This window comes from Erinaceus europaeus, chromosome 11 (genome assembly GCF_950295315.1).
Source record: "Erinaceus europaeus chromosome 11, mEriEur2.1, whole genome shotgun sequence".
Classification (NCBI taxonomy): Eukaryota; Metazoa; Chordata; class Mammalia; order Eulipotyphla; family Erinaceidae; genus Erinaceus; species Erinaceus europaeus.
In genome coordinates this window covers 81988903-82010227 of record NC_080172.1, presented here as the reverse complement: position 1 = coordinate 82010227, position 21325 = coordinate 81988903, and the positions used below count along the sequence as shown (strand labels likewise).

Sequence of the window (21325 nt, the reverse complement as noted above, 5' to 3'; positions counted from 1 at the left end):
TGGGGCAGGGTTCTAGTGAAGCAGGGCTCCAGGACACATTGGTGGGGTTGTCTGTACAGAGAAGTCTGGTTGGCATCATGCTAGCATCTGGAACCTGGTGGCTAAAAAGAGAGTTAACATATAAAGCCAAACAAATTGTTGACTAATCATGAACCTAAAGGCTGGAATAGTGCAGATAAAGAGTTGGGGGGGGGGGTCCTCCATTTTGTAGATAGCTAGTAGGCATATTTTAGTTATATTTGAAAGGGCCTGTAGTTATACTAATATTTTTTTTCCTGAGCCTGAAATCTGATATGCAACTGGACCCAAGTTATTGTCTAAGGAGATGATGTTATGGATGCAAAAAGGAACAGAAAGCTGGATCAGGGAAGAGAGTAGCTTCCACATACGGGAAAGGTGTATAAATATTATTGACTGTGAACCCCATCGATTTGACATTTGATGTGATCTGGGGCCCATATTCAGCTTAGGAGCCTATGTGACCTCTGCACAGTAGTCTGCAGTGAGTCAGTATAAAGTTCATAATGAAATAGTGTTTCCTTAGACTTAGGTACCTTCCTCACCTACTTCCTATTATAATTCTCTCACTCACTCCAAAGTTAACCTTATCAAAGCAAGGACTGCAAAAGCTGAATAAGGGCAAGAGATCGGCATACTTTAACAATGACTCTTCAGTCACTATCAGGCCACTCCATGAGCTGGGGCCCTACTCGGGGAGTCTTGAGATTCCCAAACAGACATGATAGGCTTAGGCCTTGAATAAATCCCTCTCTCCATTGTTACTGGTCATCTCTACCAGGAAAAACAAAATAGACCCCTTTGTCTGCTCCCATAGGATCTTGCCCTCAACTTGGATCAACAACAGTAGAGAATGTTTCATCCTCCGAAAGGAGGATGGGCAACATACTCTATGCCGCACCTGAGGAACATGGGTCCTGATATGGGGGCAGCTTGGAACATCCCTACTCATGACTACCGAATGTGAGCTCAGATCTGCAGGGATGCAAAGGTCACATAGCCTCCAAATAATTTTAATGGAACTCTACTGGTGACCATACACGTGTGGAAATCATTTAGCATACATAATAAAATCATTTTAGATTATTCAATAATGATTAAGGCTATCATTACTTAATGACGTCTTTAAAATATATATATCATTTTGCTGAGCCTAGATCTCTAACAGATCCCTTTCTATACAATCACTGGTTATCACAAATATCATATATAGGTCTTGGGAAGAGATAATAAAATGACTCTTTCAGGAGAGACCTAGAGAGGAAGTGTACTTCTCATTATTTATATGGGCTACATTTCTACCTTTAGGTTCCTGATTATTAAACAGTTTGTTCTGCTTTATATATTGATGCCTTTCAGCCACCAAGTTGCAGATGCTACCCTAATCCAGCCTGACATCTCTGGGCAGATAACCTCACCAATGTATCCTGAAACCCCTCCTCCCCAGAGCCCTCCTGCACTAGGGAAAGATAGAAACAGGCTGGGAGTATGGATTGACCTGTCAACATACATGTCCAGTGGAAAAGCAGAAGCCAGACCTTCTACCTTCTGATCTCCATAGATTTTTGGTCCAAGGGGCTGGGTGGTGGTGTACCTGGTTGAGTGTACATGTTATAGTGTGCAAGGACCCAGGTTCAAGCCCAGTCCCCACTTGCAAGGGGAAAGATTCGTGGGTGGTGAAGCAGGGCTGCAGGTGTCTCTCTCTGTCTCTCTCCCTTCCTATTACCCCCTTCCCTCTCAATTTCTGGCTGTCTCTATCCAATAAATAAATAAAGATAAAAAATTAAACCTTTAAGATAATAAGAATTTTGGTCCATAATTTCAGAGGGATAAAAAATAGGGAAGGTTCCCAATGGAGGGGATGGGATATGGAACTCTGGCAGTGAAAGCTATATATGGAATTGCACCCCTTTTATTCCATAATCTTCTCAATCATTATTAAATCACTTATAAAAGATATCATCTTGCATTACAGCATTATACTTTTTAGTTAGACATGAAAACACTATAGATTCTATATTCTACATAGAGATGTGACATGACATACAACACATAAATTAATAAGATGTTCATCTTAAATTCATCATTCCAAGCAAATTAACCACTTATTCCTGAAATACATCTCTATAGTTTTTTTTACTCTCTCAATAATAATGCTGAATAATTTTGTTCCTCTCTTTTCAATTATATATGCACTGATCCCAGCTTGTACAGTAATGGTAAATTATATGTATTTTTACAGAACCATTAGCAAAATTTGTCTTATACAACATAAAAGTCATCATCTAAAATGACCTTGAGTTTTCAGAAGCTCTTTTAGTTATTTAATAGGCTTAAATCTCATATGTCAAGAGACCATTTCTGCACTGGTTTGATTATGTAGCAGGAATAGACGTTTCTTGTCAGTATTTTGACATTACCCAACTGTCCCTCTCTCTAAGGAGCATATCAATTTTCTCCTCACACTTATATTCAGTTAACCTTGATTTATAAGCCATTGCATGAAATTTCTAAACAGTTCAATGTGATTTAAAGATACAGTTCTCTTCAGAAGAAAGGGAGTTACATACATCCTAATGTATTTCCAAACAGTGCTGTTTCCTCACTCTGAAAGATGCATTGTTATGCTAGATTTGGAATTTTAGGCCCTCACACTAGAATAATTTGTTGCTATTATCATTAAAAGTATTTAAAGTATTTAAAAAATACTTTCAAAATACTTTTTTTTTTTTTGCTACCCATATGCCTGTGAAGAAACAAATACAATTTGGTTGCATGCCGAATATCATGCACAGGGCTTGGGAAGTGATCATAAAGTGACTCAGTGGACATCTAGAGAGGAAGTATATTGCTCATTAATATATGGGCACTACCACTGGACGAACCACCATTTAGAAGACTCATAACCTACAGTTTTTCATGGGAAAATTATAGAATAAGACAAAAAAGTGTAATGTTTATCTATAATCTTTGGCATTTACATTTGCACTGAATGTCCTTTTCAAATTCTAATACATTCCAGTACTCCACATTTTTGCTTATATAATGTACTAAGGTTACCTTCTAATGACTTCCAATAAAATTATCCAATGAAATTAGATGAACTTATCTTTTAATACAATACCTTTTTTTTTCCCTGCCAGTGCACCAATCAGCTCTGGATTTATGGAGATACCAGGAATTGAATCTGTGACTTGAGAGCCTCAGGTATGAGGGTTTCTTTGCATAACCATTATGCTATCTTCCTTGTCCCTTCTAATAATTTATAACAAAATTTGAAGGATGAGATAGTACAATTTTTTCTATCCATGTTTATTTCATGAATAATTTATTACCTGGTCCCCACCTGCAGGGGGAAAGCTTTATGAGCAGTGAGTAGGGCTGCAGGTGTGTCTCTCTGTCTCTTTCTCGGTCTCTTCCTCCCCTGTCAGTTCCCCTCTGTCTGTATACAATAAAAAATAAATAAAAACATTAAAAAGAGTCATTAAAAAGTTTTAAAAAGAGAGACAACCTGGGACTGCAACAAGACAGGACTAGAACGACTTCAGGAACCCACCAAATCACCGGTGTGTGCAAACATGTGTGGCTCATGGACAGAGAGGAGCCAAGGGAGAGGTTAAGTGGCTGGTAACAGTCCTGCAGTTTATTAGTTGAGACTCCACCTCCAGTCTGTTTCACCAACAAAAAGATGGCTGAAGGGAGGAGAGGACTCCCCTAAGACTCACCAAATGCAACTGTGAGTCTCCTTTGCTACTGCCCTCAGAATCTGGAGCAGCGGTGGGGAGACCAGGTACTGACACCAGGGGACAGGAAACTCAAGAGAAGAGCTACACCTCTGTGGCATAGTGGTGGGGCTGTGAGAGTCTCTTTGCATAACCTCTGAATTATCTTTGCCACACCCTGCTTTATCTCCTGGTCAGGAGTCAGTGATTAAGCTAAGAAGCCTATTTATAGTTTAAAAGCCCTCAGGATCCCATAGTCTACAGAGAAGAAAAGAACAAAAGAGGCTTTTAAGCCACTGTGCTCCAACTCAGGGATTAAAATAATTTTGAAACAACTGTCAACTTCCACAACTATGAACCCTTTAATTACCTTACTTAGACACAAGTCAATCCAGAAAATAGTGATCAGTAATTTGAAAAGTACTATACAAAATGGTTAAACCAACAAGAAGAAATATTGGTGAAATGAACCAGGACAAGAGTCCACCTAAAAGCCCACCAAAGTTTGAAGCCCAAAATAATGAGGTCAACATCCAAACACTAGTTAAGGAAATAATAACAGGAGTGAGTAAAGAGTTTGAAGGAATTGTCATCAGAAATGCAGAAGAACCAATGAGACTCTGGAAGAAAACACTAATTATCTCAAGGTTATTAGAGAGCTGAAAGCTGAAAGAGCTAAATTAAGAACAGAACCAGCTGAACAAGCTAAAACAATATCAGAACAGGGTAACAAAATAGATGAACTCGGAAAACAGTAGAGGGGAGAGAGAATAGAATAAATGAGGCTGAAGACAGAATTAGCAAGATTGAGGACGAACTAGAGACAACTAAAAAAGAAGTAAGAGGGAAGTCAGGTGGTAGCTCAGTGGGTTAAGCGCAGGTGGCACAAAGCACAAGAACCAGCATAAGGATCCTGGTTTGAGCCCCCGGCTCCCCACCTGCAGAAGAGTCCCTTCACAGGTGGTGAAGCAGGTCTGCAGGTGTCTATCTTTCTCTTCCCCTCTCTGTCTTCCCCTCCTCTCTCCATTTCTCTCTGTCCTATCCAAGAACTAGAACATCTATAACAACAATAGTAATTACTACAACAATAAAACAAGAGCAACAAAAGGGAATAAATAAATATTTATAAAAAAAGAAGAGATCTCAAAAAGATTAAGAGATACTGAGAACAACAACAGAGACCTATGGGATGACTTCAGAAGAAATAATATATGCATTATTGGCTTACCAGAGGAAGAAAGAGAGGGAGGGGAAGAAAACATTCTTCAAGGAGCTGGGCGGTAGCGCAGTGGGTTAAGTACACATGGTGCAAAGTATAAGGGCCGATGTAAGGGCCCATCATAGCTAATGAAATTGAAACAGTTATCAAAAACCTTTCCAAAAATAAAAGTTCTGGACCAGATGGTTTTACAAATAAATTTTACAAAACCTTCAAAGAAGAACTAATACCTCTACTTTTAAGTCTTCCAGAAGACTGAAGACACTGGAATACTCCCTGCCAGCTCCTATGAAGCCAATATCAACCTCATACCAAAAGCAGACAGGGACACAACCAAAAAAGAAAACTACAGACCAATATCTCTGATGAAAAAGGAATTGATTTCTGGATTTCAACTTCTTCTAACTTAGTGTTTGCATAGAGGAATGCCATTGACTTTTGAATGTTCATTTTGTAGCCTGAAACCTTGCTATATTGCCTGATGATTTCCAAAAATATTTTCACATCTATATGTGAAAATATTGAACAAAATTCTAGTCAACTGGATACAGCAGTATATTAAAAAGATTGTTCATCATGACCAAGTGGGGTTTATCCCAGGGATACAAAGTTGGATTAATACACATAAGTCAATCAATGTGATCCACCACATCAATAAAAGCAAGACAAAAAACTACATGGTCATATCTATAGATGCAGAGAAAGCCTTTGACAAAATACAACATCCCTTTATGAGCAAAACGCTACAAAAAACGGGATTAGATGGAATATTCCAGAAGATAGTGGAGTCTATGTATAATAAACCTACAGCCAACATCATACTCTATGGTGAAAAACTGCAAACATTTTCCTCAGATCAGGTATTAGACAAGGATGCCCAAAATCACCATTATTATTCAACATGGTGTTGGAAGTTCTTGCCATAGCACTCAGGCAGGAGCAAGGAATTAAAGGGATACAGACTGGAAGAGAATTAGTCAAACTCTCCCTATTTGCAGATGGCATGACAGTATACATAGAAAAACCTAAGGAATCCAACAAGAAGATTTTGGAAATCATCAGGCAATATAGCAAGGTTTCAGGCTACAAAATGAACATTCAAAAGTCAATGGCATTCCTCTATGCAAACACTAAGTTAGAAGAAGTTGAAATCCAGAAATCAATTCCTTTTTCTATAGCAACAAAAACAATGAAATATCTAGGAATAAACCTAACCAAAGAAGTGAAAGACTTGTATACTGAAAATTATGAGCCAATACTCAAGGAAATTGAAAAAGACACAAAGAAGTGGAAAGATATTCCATGTTCATGGGTTAACAAAGAATTAACATCATCAAAATGAATATACTACCCAGAGCCATCTACATATTTAATGCTATCCCCATCAAGATCCCAACCACAGTTTTTAAGAGAATAGAACAAGTGCTACAAATGTTTATCTGGAACCAGAATAGACCTAGAATTGCCAAAACAATCTTGAGAAGAAAGAACAAAACTGGAGGCATCACACTCCCAGATCTCAAATTGTATTATAGGGCCATTGTCATCAAATCTGCTTGGAACTGGAACATGAATAGACACACTGACCAGTGGAATAGAATTGAGAGCCCAGAAGTAAGCCCCCACACCTATGGACAGCTAATCTTTGACAAAGGTGCCCATACTATTAAATGGGGAAAGCAGAGTTTCCTCAACAAATGGCGTTGAAAAAAATAGGTTGAAACATGGAGAAGAATGAAACTGACCCACTATATTTCACAAATAACAAAGATAAATTCCAAGTGGATCAAGGACTTGGATGTTAAACGACAAACTATCAGATACTTAGAGGAAAATATTGGCAGAACTCTTTTCCGCATAAATTTTGAAGATATCTTTAATGAAATGAATCCAATTACAAAGAAGACTAAGGCAAGTATGAACCTATGGGACTACATCAAATTAAAAAGCTTCTGCACAGCAAAAGAAACCACTACCCAAACCAAGAGACCCCTCACAGAATGGGAGAAGATCTTTACATGCCATACATCAGACAAAGGCTAATAACCAAAATATGTAAAGAGCTTGCCAAACTCAACAACAAGAAAACAAATGACACCATCCAAAATTGGGGAGAGGACATGGACAGAATATTCACCACAGAAGAGATCCAAAAGGCTGAGAAACACATGAAAAATGCTCCAAGTCTCTGATTGTCAGAGAAATGCAAATAAAAGACAACAGTGAGATACCACTTCACTCTGTGAGAATGTCATACATCAGAAAAGGTAACAGCAGCAAATGCTGGAGAGGTTTTGTGGTCAAAGGAACCCTCCTGCACTGCTGCTGGGAATGTCAATTGGTGTATCCTCTATGGAGAACTTTGGAGAACTCTCAGAAGGCTAGAAATGGACCTACCCTATGATCCTGCAATTCCTCTCCTGGGGATAGATCCTAAGGAACCCAACACAACCATCCAAAAAGATCTGTGTACACATATGTTCTTAGCAGCACCATTTGTAATAGCCAAAACCTGGAAGCAACCCAGGTGTCCAACAACAGATGAGTGACTGAGCAAGTTGTGGTATATATACACAATGGAATACTACTCTGCTATAAGAAATGGTGACTTCACTGTTTTCAGCCTGTCTTGGATGGAGGTTGATAAATTCATGTTAAGTGAAATAAGTCAGAAACAGAAGGATGACTATGGGATGATCTCACTCTCAGGCAGAAGTTGAAGCACAAGATCAGAAGAGAAAACACAAGTAGAACCTGAACTGGAATTTGCTGGGAAATAGTGCAGATGCAGTCACATCTGCCATGTTGTACCCTCAGGGCACTGTTGATTCCCTGCGACAGTTGGAGTGCTTTGGTTACTCCTCCCCCTTCCCATTCTCAAGAGAGTTATTATCCTACCCTGGAGTGCTATGGTTACTCCTCCCCCTTCCCATTCTGGAGAGAGCTATTCCCATAATAAAAGCCCTTCTTCTTCTGCACCTCACTCTCTTGCCCACCTTTCACTTTGGTGATTAGATGCAGGGAAGGTTGCTGCACTAGGCGGTCATTTTTGCTACCTGGCCCAAGCTGCTTCTCTCTTACCCAACTCTGAGGTACCAGTGCAAATAAAGGACTGAGTTCCCTTTCTTCTCCAAACCTCCTTTTTCTGTGTCCTGTCGCCACAGGTGACAGGAATTTGCATGTTGCACCTAAGTAAAAGACTCTCATGTGGGGGGGGGGGGGGGAGAATACTGGTCCAAGAAGGATGACAGAGGACCTAATGGGGGTTGTATTGTTATATGAAAAACTGAGAAATGTTATGCATGTACAAACTATTGTATTTACTGTCGAATGTAAAAGATTAATTCCCCAATAAAGAAATTTAAAAAGTTTTAAAAAGAGAGTTTATGATAAACTAGGTAGTGTATATTATTCTCCTTGAGAAATAATCTCCAAAGAACTAAGCACATATTTGTACCATTATCATTCTAAAATAAATGAAAATGGAGCTGGCAAGTGGTACACCCAGTAGAATGCACACATTAACACGCAGCAAGGACAGGGTTCAAACCCTAGGTCTCGACCAATAGGGGCAAAGCATCATAAGCAGTAGAGTAGTGCTGCAGTCATCTATTTCACTCTCCTTCTCTAAGTCTCCCTCTCTCTCCCTCTCCATTTCTGTCTATACAAGAAAAAGGAAGATTGGAGAGGAAAGAGACCATAGGGAGCTATGGATTTGTACAGGCACTAAACTCAAGCAACAGCCCTGGAGGCAAAAAATTAACATAAAAGTAAAAGAAGTAAATATTTAATATTATGGATGAAGATTTCCAATTTAAAAGAAATTTAAGAGAAGTAAAAATATACATTTCACAGAAATTAAAAGATACTTTTAATTTTACATACGGACAAGATTGTTTTAAAACATTTCTAAAAGCACTTAAAATAGCTAGGAAGCAAAACTAAATCAGTTATGTTTAAATGTCTGTATGGAAATATCACTGCATCTTCTATTTCTTCATAGAAATGACCCCTTAAGTAAAATTATGGTAGTGGGATATTTTACTTTGATTCTTCCCTTTCTTCCTTACTCCCTGTGAATGGGTGAAAGCAAGAAATACCTCTCTTCACATAAGTGACACTGAAGCCTATTTCCAAATTTCAATCTTTTGTTTCCTCTCCAATTCTATTTGGAATAAATGTATGTCACCATGCAGATAAAAAGAAAATGCCAGTTTTAAAAGTAAGGGATAGTGTCTATTTGTTATTTTCTCTTTTTGAAAGGGAAAAGGGTTAATGTTTTAACCTTTGTAGTATGATTAGTGATAGAAAGGATTATGGTTTTAGATAACTACAGATATGATAGGGCCAATGCTGAGAAAATGTATGTATTGAGAGGAAATATTTAAAAACAGAGGAAACAAAGGGGTATTATTATTTAGATCTTTGGGGTAAGGCCTGATGTAGTTTGTAGATGTATGGAAGTATGAGGCTGCATCCCCTAAATTTATGCAGTGCTATAATTCAATGTAAGCTCAATAAATTTGATGGGGTTTATAGTCAACAATATTTATACCCTTTTGCAATATTTGGGAGCTAATCTCTTCCCTGGTCCAGCTTTCTGGTCCTTTTTCCAGACATGAAGTCATCTCCCCAGACAATAACTTGGATCCACCTGCATATCAGATTTCAGGCTCATGGAAAACAAGAAAAAAGAAAAAAACAAAACAAAACCTATTATATCCACAGGCCCTTTGGGATATAACTAAAATATGCCTACTAGCTATCTACAAAATGGAGGACCCCCAACTCTTCATCTGCACTATTCCAGCCTTTAGGTCCATGATTGATCAACAATTTGTTTGGCTTTTTAAGTTAACTCTCTTTTCAACCACCATGTTCCAGATGCTAGCATGATGCTGACCAGACTTCCCTAGACAGACAGCCTCACCAATGTGTCCTATAGCTCCACCTTCCCAGAGCCCTTCGCCACTAGGAAAAGAGAGAGACAGGCTGGGAGTATGGATTGACTTGTCAAGGACCATGTTCAGCAGGGAAGCAATTACAGAAACCAGACCTTCCACCTTCTGCATCCCACTGTTGTTTTTGCCAGTCTGGCTTCACGGGAGGGTAACAGATGACCCGGGACTCATGGCTGGGTTGTACGCAGTATTTCTTTATTCATGCAGGACGCAGTGCAATCTATACCATGCTAAACTAAACTCACAACTACAAACAATCTTGTCCTTATAAATATACTAGCCCAGTAGGGTGGGAACAGGATGCGACGCAGAGAGGGTGGAGAGAAAAGTGACTGGTGAAAATCAGGGTATGACAAGGAGAGGATCAGGGTGTGACAAGGAGAGGGGGTGGAGCAGGTGAGAATTCTACCACTAAACCACCAATGCCCTGGAGGGAGTGTGGTGCTTTATGTAAATGTAAAAGTGATTTATGTAAATAGACCAAAGCTTTGAATGGGATCAAATCAATCCCTATATAGGCATATGGTTAAGCAGAAGCCAGGGGGAGCTGGCATACTACCCAACATCCCACAATGACCTTGGGTCCATACTCCCAGTATGGGTCCATACTCCCCAGAGGGTTAAAGAATAGGAAAGCTATCAGGGGAGGGGATGGGATATAGAATTCTGGTGGTGGGAATTGTGTGGAGTTGTAACCCTCTTATCCTATGGTTTAGTCAATGTTTCCTTTTTATAAACAAAACATTTCAAAAAAGGGAAAAAAAAGAACTTAGAGTAAAATAAGAAATCTGGATGTATGTTTAGAGAGAAATGTGTAAAAACCAGTATTCTATGTCAGTATTTGTTTTACTATTCAGTTGTTTACCTAAAACCTATTAAACTAGTATATAAGAAAAAAACTTGCTTACATCCTGGGGTATGCTTGAAGCTTTAAGTGATATGAAAGACATTAGGGACCCCAGAGTATATATATTTCCCTAGTTTGTCTTTTATTCTGTTCAACTGGTGCAAGGGAGTCGTTATTGATTTGTTCTTTCATTTCTCGGGGTTCAAGAAAACAAATATATACTTAGAATCCCCCAGAAATAATTCCTAAATTGCACATTGAAAATTCATTATGGAAAACTTTGGAGTCAGAAAAATAAAAAATCATGATAATGTCAAAGTCATTCTGAAGTACATGATGCCTCTGGGAATTGCCACCCTTCTTTCCCTAGCAACACAATAAAACAATCGAATGAAGAAAACTTCTAGATATATGAAAATCCTTTTATTTATGTGATTAACTATAGCATAATCTTTTTAGCAGGATCACAAGCATCTGTATATTATTTATTTCAGTTATATCAGTGATTACATTCTGGACTAAGAGAAATAACTTCTGGGGAAATAGAATCAAAGCAACTTCTGCTGTTTTCTAATAACTGTGATAAGGATTTTGTTAAGTCTTTTTAGAAGTAACAGGTAAATGCTTTTATTCTTTTTTAAATATTTATTTATGTATTCCCTTTTGTTGCTCATTTTATTGTTGTAGTTATTATTGTTGTTGTTGTTGGATATGACATAGAAATGGAGAGAGGAGGGGAAGACAGAGAGGGAGAGAGAAAGACACCTGCAGACCTGCTTCACTGCCTGTGATGCTACTCCCCTACAGGTGGGGAGCCGGGGGCTTGAATTGGGATTCTTACGTTGGTCCTTGAGCCTTGCACCACCTGTGCTTAACCCACTGCACTACCACCGGACTCCCAAATGCTGTTATTCTAATAAATACTGTACTTTAATTTTTTTGGTTATAATTATATGATTTGATTTTTCCCCTCAAGTTTTCTAATTTTAGTCTGAAATTTCAGCTACTTCAAGTACAACATTAATAGTCCCAATCACCTAGAGTTATTGGAATTCAAATAGCTCATTAATTTGCAATGTATTTGCAGGCCAATCAATTATGACAAAGTACTATGGAATTTAAATTCCAGTTTTACTGTCTCTTAATATTCATATAACTTATTTATAGTGGAAAAACCTGTTGTGATTAGTTAGTACAGCAGAAATTATTTTTTAAAAATTCATACATTTTATAAAAATACTAAGCTTCCAAAGTCCATGCAGACTCTTTTTTAAAACTGCTAACATACAGAACTTGAAGAAGTCATTTTATTAAGGAATTTTCTAAAAACTCCACTCAAATACAGCTTTTAACTTAATAGTCACTTCCTCTGACACTAATGAGTATGATAAAAAGCTAAGTAAGAGTTCCCACTGGTAGGAATAAATGTTATTACCCTGGGAACATATTTGTTGCTCTTTTGGCAGGATTCTGAGTGTAGGAGAGATGGTGGAAAGGGTTACATAATCCATTTCACTAATGAATTTATCTAAATGTGTGTTATTCACTGTGCACATATAAACAAACTAAAATTAACTTTGGTTTTAAGTCTTTTCCAGTTAGGTTAGAGCATTTCTTTATGTTACTAGTTTTAAAATGTATGTACTGAATCTAAAGTATTTCTCTCTGTGTGTATGTTTGCACATAAGTCTACCAGGAATGTGAGACATGACCTCTTTATAGTTTAGATACTCAGTGTTCATACTTACTATTAAATTCCCACCTAACAAAAATGAAGTTGTAAGTGATGTCAATATGCTCTTTTGAGAAGAAAAATCTATTGAATATATAATTATTTGTTTTTTTTCCCCGTGTTCCAGACTTCAGATATCAAATAGACAGGAAGAATACATTAATTGGGAACGTGTATCAGAAATGTCATACTAGCTATTCAAAGAACCTGTAATTTCTTTCAAAATAACTCAGATATTTAACTTACGATAGCAGCAATTTTTAACTTTAAGTATTCCCCCCACAGTACTGTTAAAATATATCAATAAATATTGTGGTGTACCTTTTATTTGCTTTTATTATACTTGTTATACAAATATAGCCATTGTTGATATGAGGAGGAGATGAACTGACCATTTGCAAAAGCAATCCTTACCGTAATTGCAGGTCCAGCAAAAGCCAAGCTGAGAAGCATGAGGAATGGAATTGCCTCCTGGGTGGGCTCAATGTACGGCATACTAAGACTCCGGTCATAGCAGCTAAATCCAGAGTGCACAGGTTTGAAGACATCCGTGAGTTCAAGGAAATACAGGCTAACCACTGATGACGCCAATATAGGCAACTGAAAATGAAGGACATAGCTGATCAATTTCCTCATATTTGTAAGATGTGTAGAATCGATGTGTCTTTGATAGGAAGAAAGTAGTTTTTCATTTCCTCAACACTTTTATTTGATTTCAGAGTTCAATCATTTATAAACACTATATTTTTTTTACTTTAAAATATATCTCCAGTTTATCTCCCTCTGTCACCAACCTGCTACAAACCAAACCATATCTTCCCTTACCTGTGTTCTTGAACTTTTTACTCTAGCCATTCACTTTCTATTCAATATTCAAATGGGTCTTTTGAAATATTTTGGATCATTCCACTTTTTAGCTGTTTTAGGGGTTCCCATTTTACTTTGAATAAAATACAGATGGTATACTATGAAATTACATGTTTCTGTATAATCTCATTCTTCAGTTTCTTGCATCTTCTCACACCATGTTTACATTCACCAGTCGTGAGGCCTACAACATTTCCATTTGTCTTTGTTCTTATGTAAATATCATTATTAATGACATATACATTGTATTAATTTCAAATGTGTAGGATAATGATTAAGGATTTGTACCTATTTTGAAAAGATCACTTTAGCAAATCTAGTTAACATTTATTACCAGATAACTATCAGACAAAAGGGTGGGGAGGGGAAAAAGTTAGTGATAAAAGCAGTGAATTCACTCTGCAGGTACTGAACCTCAGCAATAGCCCTAGTGGCAGTTAAAAAAATTAATTAAAAAAATTCAGGGTGAAATTTTAGAAAATTCTTCCAAACTCAACAAATATTTATTAAATGCTGGGATGTGTTGACACTGCTCTAAATGTGAGTAAGAGACTCTGAACAAAGCAAAGAAAGTGCTTTGTAAATGGAATAGTTGCTTGTCAGTTTTAATAACCCAGGCATCAGATTCTAGGCATCTTTCACTAGGGATGTTATTAGAAAAGTAAAGAAATTGGTAGATTATGTATAAAATTTAAGATACAGGAAACAGACAGAATTTGACTGTAGATCAATGAATAGGAAGTAGCAAAGACAGATTTCAAGGATTCAGGGCTTGTCAGGGGAGAAAAGCTGGGAATCTTGTGTAGGATAATTTAAAGGTTATGTTTTTAAAAAATATATGATACTTTTTTTCTGTCAAAAGTAGTTGGCAAGAGAAAAGATAATACTAATACGCAGTAAAAATGGGAAAACCCAGATCTGCATGGGGAAAAGCTGCAAAATATTGATACAGGATTGTTTAAACATCCTTCTTAGTTTTGAAGAACAACACTTTCACCAGTAATATCAACACTGTTATCTTTTCATTCAAATATAAAGAATATAATAGTGTATATCTATGTAATTTATATATAAGAGCTAATCTAAGAGAAAAATGGACATTTTACATTAATGATGCATTTAAAATGGAAGGTTGGGCACAATCATAGTAAGTCTGTAAAAATTATATAAAATTTTAAATAGACATCATTAATATATTCAAATAAAATTCAAATTGAAAGGAATATTAAGAGATCAAAGTAACTTTATTAAAGCTTTTAGTCAATTACTGCCAACAGACATTTAATAGTTTCCTTTCAGTTTCTTGTAACATACATATATACACTGTATTGCTCCATGTGTTGTCAGGCTTAAGAAAAATTTGTCTCAAGTAAGGACTACAAAAGGTAGATAACAGTAAGAGACCAGCTCACTTTAAAGATGGCTCTTTTGGTCATTACCAGGCCACTGCACTATCCGGGGTCCTAGTCAGGGAATCCTGAGATTCCCACATAGACATGATGGGCCAAGACCTCTAACAGATTTTTCTCTCCACTGTCACTGGTCATCTCTATCAGGAACAACACAGTGGGCTTTCTTGTGGGCCTCTACAGGACCATGTCTTAAATGTGGGTCAACATTGGTAGAGACTGTCCCATTCTCCGAAGGGAGATTGGGTCAACATACTGACACTTGAGGAAGATGAGTCCTGCAATGAGTGAGGCCTACAGTGTTCCTAGGTATGACCAGAGAATGCAAGCTGAGACCTACAGGGATGAAGAGGTTCCAGCACTGAACATGGGCCCCAGATCAGATCTATGGGGTGGATAGTTAACAATATTTATATACATTTACCATATTTAGGAGCTACTCGCTGCCCAGATCCAGCTTTCTCATTCTTTTTCCAAATATGACACCATCTCCCCTTTAGCCCACATGCATGTTAGCTGTTGGGATCAGGCAAAAATTAATAAAGTCATGCACCCTATTGGAATATGCCTAAAACAGAGCTTTTTCCAGAATAGAAACCCTAAATCTCATCTATAGCTTTAGGTTCTTGATTACTAAACCATTTGTTCTGTTTTATACCTTAATGCTTTTTCAGCCACCAAGTTGCAGATGCTACCATGACACCAACCTGATTTCCCTGGGCAGACAGCCTCACCAATATGTCCTGGAACCCCACCTCCCCAGAGCTCTGCCCCACAAGGGAAATAGAGAAACAGGCTGAGAGTATAGATTGGCTTGTCAACATCCATGTCCTGTTGTTAAAATTCAGAGGCTCCAGCTGGCCGGGCTAGCTTCATGGGCGGGTAACAGAGACTCGTGGACACATGGCTGGGCAGGGAAGCTGTATTTCTTTATTCAGGAACAACGATTTATAAACTAAGACAAACTAATCAACAAACAGAACTCTTCTGCCTCATTCCCCCGCAGCGGCTCCAAAAACTCTCCAACTCTCGAACTCTGGAACCCTGGAACTCTCTCAGAGTTCCTTTGGGCAGGGACAAGTGGGCCTGCGAAACTAGCAGGACTGAACCAATTTTCTTGGCAGGGGGAGAGCATACAACAATTCCTGCTTTTCTTTTTAACTAAATGACCACAGTATCAGGGGTGTGGGGTGAACAGAACCTATATCATACAGGCATTTTTAAAAAAGAAACTAGCACAAACATGGAGAAACATGTAAGCAAGTAACAAGAACCAGTGTGCTGCCAAGGGAAGGCCTGAGGGGGCCGTTTTTTTGCCTTTGTGGGCAAAACTTTATCAGCTTAAAAAAAAATTTCTTGCCTCTGGGGGGCGTACTTGCCTCGACAGGCATTTGTATGGGGGCGGGGAACAGCCTAGAGTCCTAAAGGCAGCTGGCTGCAATTTACTTACTATGAAACAAAACTTGTCATTAGCATAATCATAGCACAAACGAACGTTTCTAATAGAGAAGGAATTTGAGACTTTTACATATCAACAACGTCTTTTTAACCTTTTGTTAACACTCATTCAAGATGGAGACACACCCTAGGTGTGCACAGGAAAGAAAACCTCAGGCATGAGAATAATTAGCATAGCCACTGTGCAATCTACCATTTCTAATAGAGAAGGTAGTCAAGAGTTTTACATATCAACAAGTCTATTTAACCTTTTGTTATACCCATTCAAGATGGAGACACACCCTGGGTGTGCGCAGGTCTTGTTTAGACCAACTTAGTTAAAATATATTGATTGTTAACTAATTTTTACCTCAGACTTTAAATGTAAGTTAATTTTATCTTTATGAGAATTACGTTGAAAACCTTTTTCATTTAAATTTGCCTGGTAAGAATTTAGCCTTAAAGTTACTGTTTACCAAACTTTAAACACACACATAAACATGGTCATTAATATACAAGGAGAGAAACCTTTGTTACGAAGACATGTCATTTTAAACACGAATTTAGATATGTACTGTCTTAGTTGTTGGGGGATCACCATCTGGAGGTGGCCTCTGGCGTAGCTCCACTTCTAGGAATTGCAGGTTGCAATCTCTGCACAAATCTCTGCGTACTCCAGCTTGTCTGCCTTCAGACCGGAGCTGAGGATCTCGGCCAGGGTGCCCAGTTTCAGCAGGGAGCCCGGGGGGTCCGGGAGGTCCGGGATCTGTATAGAATTCATAGCACATGGGCGGGCGGGCCAGCCATGCAGAAGGCACGGGCCGAGGTGCCCTGGGGTGGCGGCCATGATAGGCTGCCGCGGCCCTGCCCCATGGCCCTGCCATGTCTGCCATCCTGCTTGCAGTGGCCGAGCAGCGTGGAGGGATCACGCGTCCAGTGCCCTGCACCACGCGGTGGAGAGCTGGCTCTTGTGGGCTGGCCTCGGGCTCCTGCGTGTTGGCATCAGGCTCCTGCATGTTGGCATCGGGCTCTAGCGTGTTGGCATTGGGCTCCTGTGTGGTGGCATCGGGCTCCTGTGTGCTGGCGTCAGGCTCCTGTGTGCTGGCGTCGGTCTCCTGTGTGCTGGTGTTGGCCTCCTGCAGGCTGCAGGGCTGCGGGGCTGCGGGTGTGGTGCGCGGGGTTGTCTGGGCACAGCCAGCTGGCTGGCTGCTCCACCAGGTGGAAAAGGCAACTCCGCACCTCGCCTCCCGCCCGCTGGCTCCTCCCAACTCCGCTGGCTGTTCTGAGTGTGCCTGAGCGAGTGGAAACCACAGAGTGGTACAGAGATAAATGTTCCAGAAACAGCGAAACAGTCTCATGAAGAAAGGACAGAGGCCTTTGGAGATCTCTTCAGAAGCAGAAGAGAAGGCCATAGTACATAGGTAGCCAAATTGTCTTCACTTATCTGAGAGATGCTCAGGTCAGCCCCTCGTTGGGCGCCATTTGTTGTTAAAATTCGGAGGCTCCAGCTGGCCAGGCTAGCTTCACGGCGGGTAACAGAGACTTGCGTACACACGGCTGGGCAGGGAAGCTGTATTTCTTTATTGAAGAACAACGATTTATAAACTAAGACAAACTAATCAACAAACAGAACTCTCCTGCCTCCTTCCCCCACAGCGGCGCCAAAAACTCTCCAACTCTCGAACTCTGGAACCCTGGAACTCTCTCAGGGTTCCTTTGGGCGGGGACAAGTGGGCCCACGAAACTAGCAGGACTGAACCAATTTTCTTGGCTGGGGGAGAGCATACAACAATGTCCATTGGAGAAGCAATTACAGAAGCCGGACTTTCCACCTTCTGCATCCCATAATGATCCTGCGCCCATGTTTCCAGAAAGAAAAAAATATATAAAAGCTTCCAATGGAAGTGATGGGATATGGAACTCTGGTGATGGGAACTGTATGAAATTGTTCCTCTCTTATCCTATGGTCTTGTCGATCATTATTAAATCAATAAAAAAAATACAGAAACAGAAACAGAAATATTTGTCTCATTTCTTTTTTTTTTTTGTGCCTCCAGGATTATTGCTGGGTCTTGGTGCACTATGACTCTATTGCTTCTAGAGACTATTCTTTCCCTTTCCTTGCTCATCATTGTTATTATTATTTCTGTTGTTGTTGTTGGGTAGGACAGAGAGAAATTGAGAGAGGAGGGGAAGACGGAGTGGGGGAGAGAAAGTCAGGGGCTCTAACCAGGTTCCTTATATCAGTCCCTTCCGCTTTGAGCTATGTGCGCTTAACCTGCTATACTACTACCCAGCACCTTATTTATCTTATTTCTTTCACTCTATCAGTACTCTATTTCAGTTTTCTACCTTCCTTTTTTCCACCGTTTGTCTCATACTCCACAATACTGCAGCTAATTTGACTTGAGCTTATATATGATCATGCCTTTAAAATTAATTTATAATTTTACTGATTTAGTAGCAAATTAACTGAATTAATAAAAAAAGAAATTTACTGAATTAATAACAAAATACACTGCAAATAATTAGGATGGCATGTTTGATTTTTAATAATGTAGCCTTCATTTTTCTTCATTTTATGCCTAATTTCCACATTTCTAGCAAGCAGAGAACCTAGGTAATCATTATACTCATGTCTCAAAAGTTTCATTCTACTTTCTGTTACATTTTTATATTTGTTCCCCATAAATATTGTTCTTAGGTTAAGATCATATAATGTTTTATTTCTTCCTGAAATACTTCCGTATTATTCCCTGTTCAGAATCCAAAACTCTGTTTTATGTGTCCCATATATATTTTATTGTAGGGCCAGCAACCTATCCTGAGTTGGAGTTATTTGTATATTCCCAGCCCTTGTCTTAAGATCAGATGTCTTAAAAGTGAGATCTTTGTGACTCACACCCCTATCCACTAATGGTTTACTGCTGAATTTAACATAAAGAATATGTAACAGGGATTGAGAAGGCAACCTCCTTATAGTTATGCAAAAGGGTTTCATGCCTGAGACTCCAAGATCCCAGGTTCATTCTCCAGCACTACCATAAACTGGAGTTGAGCAGTCCTCTGCTCACTCTCTCTCTTTCTCATTGTCTCTATATCTCTCATTAAAATAAAGTAAATAAAACATTACAAAAAAAGAAATCAAGACATTAGTACAGAATTTAGGATAGAGACAATTTATGAATCATTCCTAGGCTGTGACTGTGTTGAGGATTTAGATGTCACACACCATGCAATAGATTGCTGTATGCAGTCTGTACCTTATAACATATTTATAGTATCCTCCATTTATAAATGAGAGAAGTGATTGCATAAATCACCCAAAGGTGAAAAACCTGGTAGCTGGGAGAACCTAGATTCCTACTCAGATGTTAAGTCCAGGAAACATGCTACAAACTGCTTCTTTTCTCATGGGTCTTGACCTAGTTTCCTCATTAATGATGCTATGATAAGTGCAATTCTTAAATGCAGAGGATGTGTATGACTTGAAAGGAGGTGGGGAGGGAACCGCTCGGTTGTTCATAACTCTTCTTTTGCTAAATATTACATGCTTTCTAGAGCACATTTCACTTTGCTACTGAACTTAGAATGTATTGAGCACCTAGTCATAACAGTAAAGTACAAAAAAAATTTTTTTTTTGTTTTTCAGGCATATCCTCATAAACTATCTAATTTTAAACAATCTTGTAGGAGATTTGTAAGATAAATTTAAGATAAAGACCCAGTTCCAGATAAGTTAAGTAGCATGTCTGATGTCTAAGAATAAGGCCAGTCAGTAACTGAAAACTGATTTGTTAAATTTATGGAAACAAGAGCCCCAGTACACCCTGCTGCACATGTTGCCATCTGGCACTAGGCTAGTGCTTTCAGGAAAGAATTGCCCCAGGCTTCACTAGAAATTCCAGCTTAAAAAAAATAGGAATTGGGTGTTTTTAAAGTTCCATATACTTTCCTGCCATTAGTAACTCTTTTGGGTCCCTTGCTCTGATCACACAGAAATAGTGCAATGGATGCCTCTATTACAGCAATTGCCATGTGGGAAGGTAGTTGTTCTTTTACTTTTCTTTGCTATTTAAGTGAAAAGATCACTGAAACAGAGAAATTGTTTCATCAACTTCTATATTCCCAGGTCTAAGCATAGAGAGGGACTCTGGGTATTGTCACTATAGAATAAATTAATGCATGTGTGGCTGATGTAAATTTCCGTAATTCAAATAATCTCCTTAACATTAAAGACACAGGAAACTCAAATTCAGTCATCCAAATTGTAATGCCAATTAACAAGGAAGAGTGATCAGACCTCATTAATATGTATATTGCTGGGAAATTGTGCAGATGCATTCACATCTGCCATGTTTTCCCCTCAGGCTACTAGTTCCCATGAGAGTTGGGACATTCTGGGAGTGCCTGTTCCGCCATGTTATGCCCTCAGGACATTGTCTATATCCCCGAGATATTTGGAGTGCTTTGGTTACTCCTCCCCCCTTCCATTCTCACGAGAGTTATCATCCTATCCTGGAGTGCTATGGTTACTCCTCCCCCTTCCCATTCTCATGAAAGCTACTCCTATAAAAACCCTTCGTTTTCCACACCTCACTCTCTTGCCAGCGCTTCACTCCGGTGTTCAGACGCAGGAAAGGTTACTGCATGAGGCGGCCATTTTCGCTACCTCCATGTGACTTAATGGGAAAAAAATATTTCCTATATTTTGTTTTGTTTTTACCATAGCACTGCTCAACTCTGGCTTATATATAGGGGATTAGAATCTGTCTGCATAGCCATTATGCTATCCTTCAGTTCTATGTTTTTATGCTACAATTTAAACTTTTTTTACAACTCTAAAATGTCTAATTACAGTCACTCATTTTTTTGCATGGCAAAACAGAAAACTACATCATGACTCTTCCAGCAAGCCAATATTTAAATATACAAATATAATAGGATTGAGGAAAAATTATAATCATAATAATGCCAGGGAAATTATAAAATAAATGATTTATGTATTACTTGAATATTGATGTTTTATTCCCTGAATCTAGTATTAGATCTGGGAAAGTAAGTTTTCTAATTACCAGCTTTAACTTCAGATTTTGAACATTTGCTCCTCTTA

At 38.7% G+C, this 21325-nt stretch overlaps 1 protein-coding gene across 1 annotated transcript in view; it reads right to left on the bottom strand.

The window, feature by feature from the left end:
• PLPPR4 (phospholipid phosphatase related 4) overlaps window positions 1–21325 on the bottom strand; it is a 58180-nt gene that overhangs the window by 17969 nt on the left and 18886 nt on the right. Inside the window, exon 2 of the mRNA XM_007526966.3 lies at window positions 12914–13099. Coding sequence (XP_007527028.1) covers window positions 12914–13099 — 186 coding nt within the window. The remainder of the gene's footprint in view (window positions 1–12913; window positions 13100–21325) is intronic.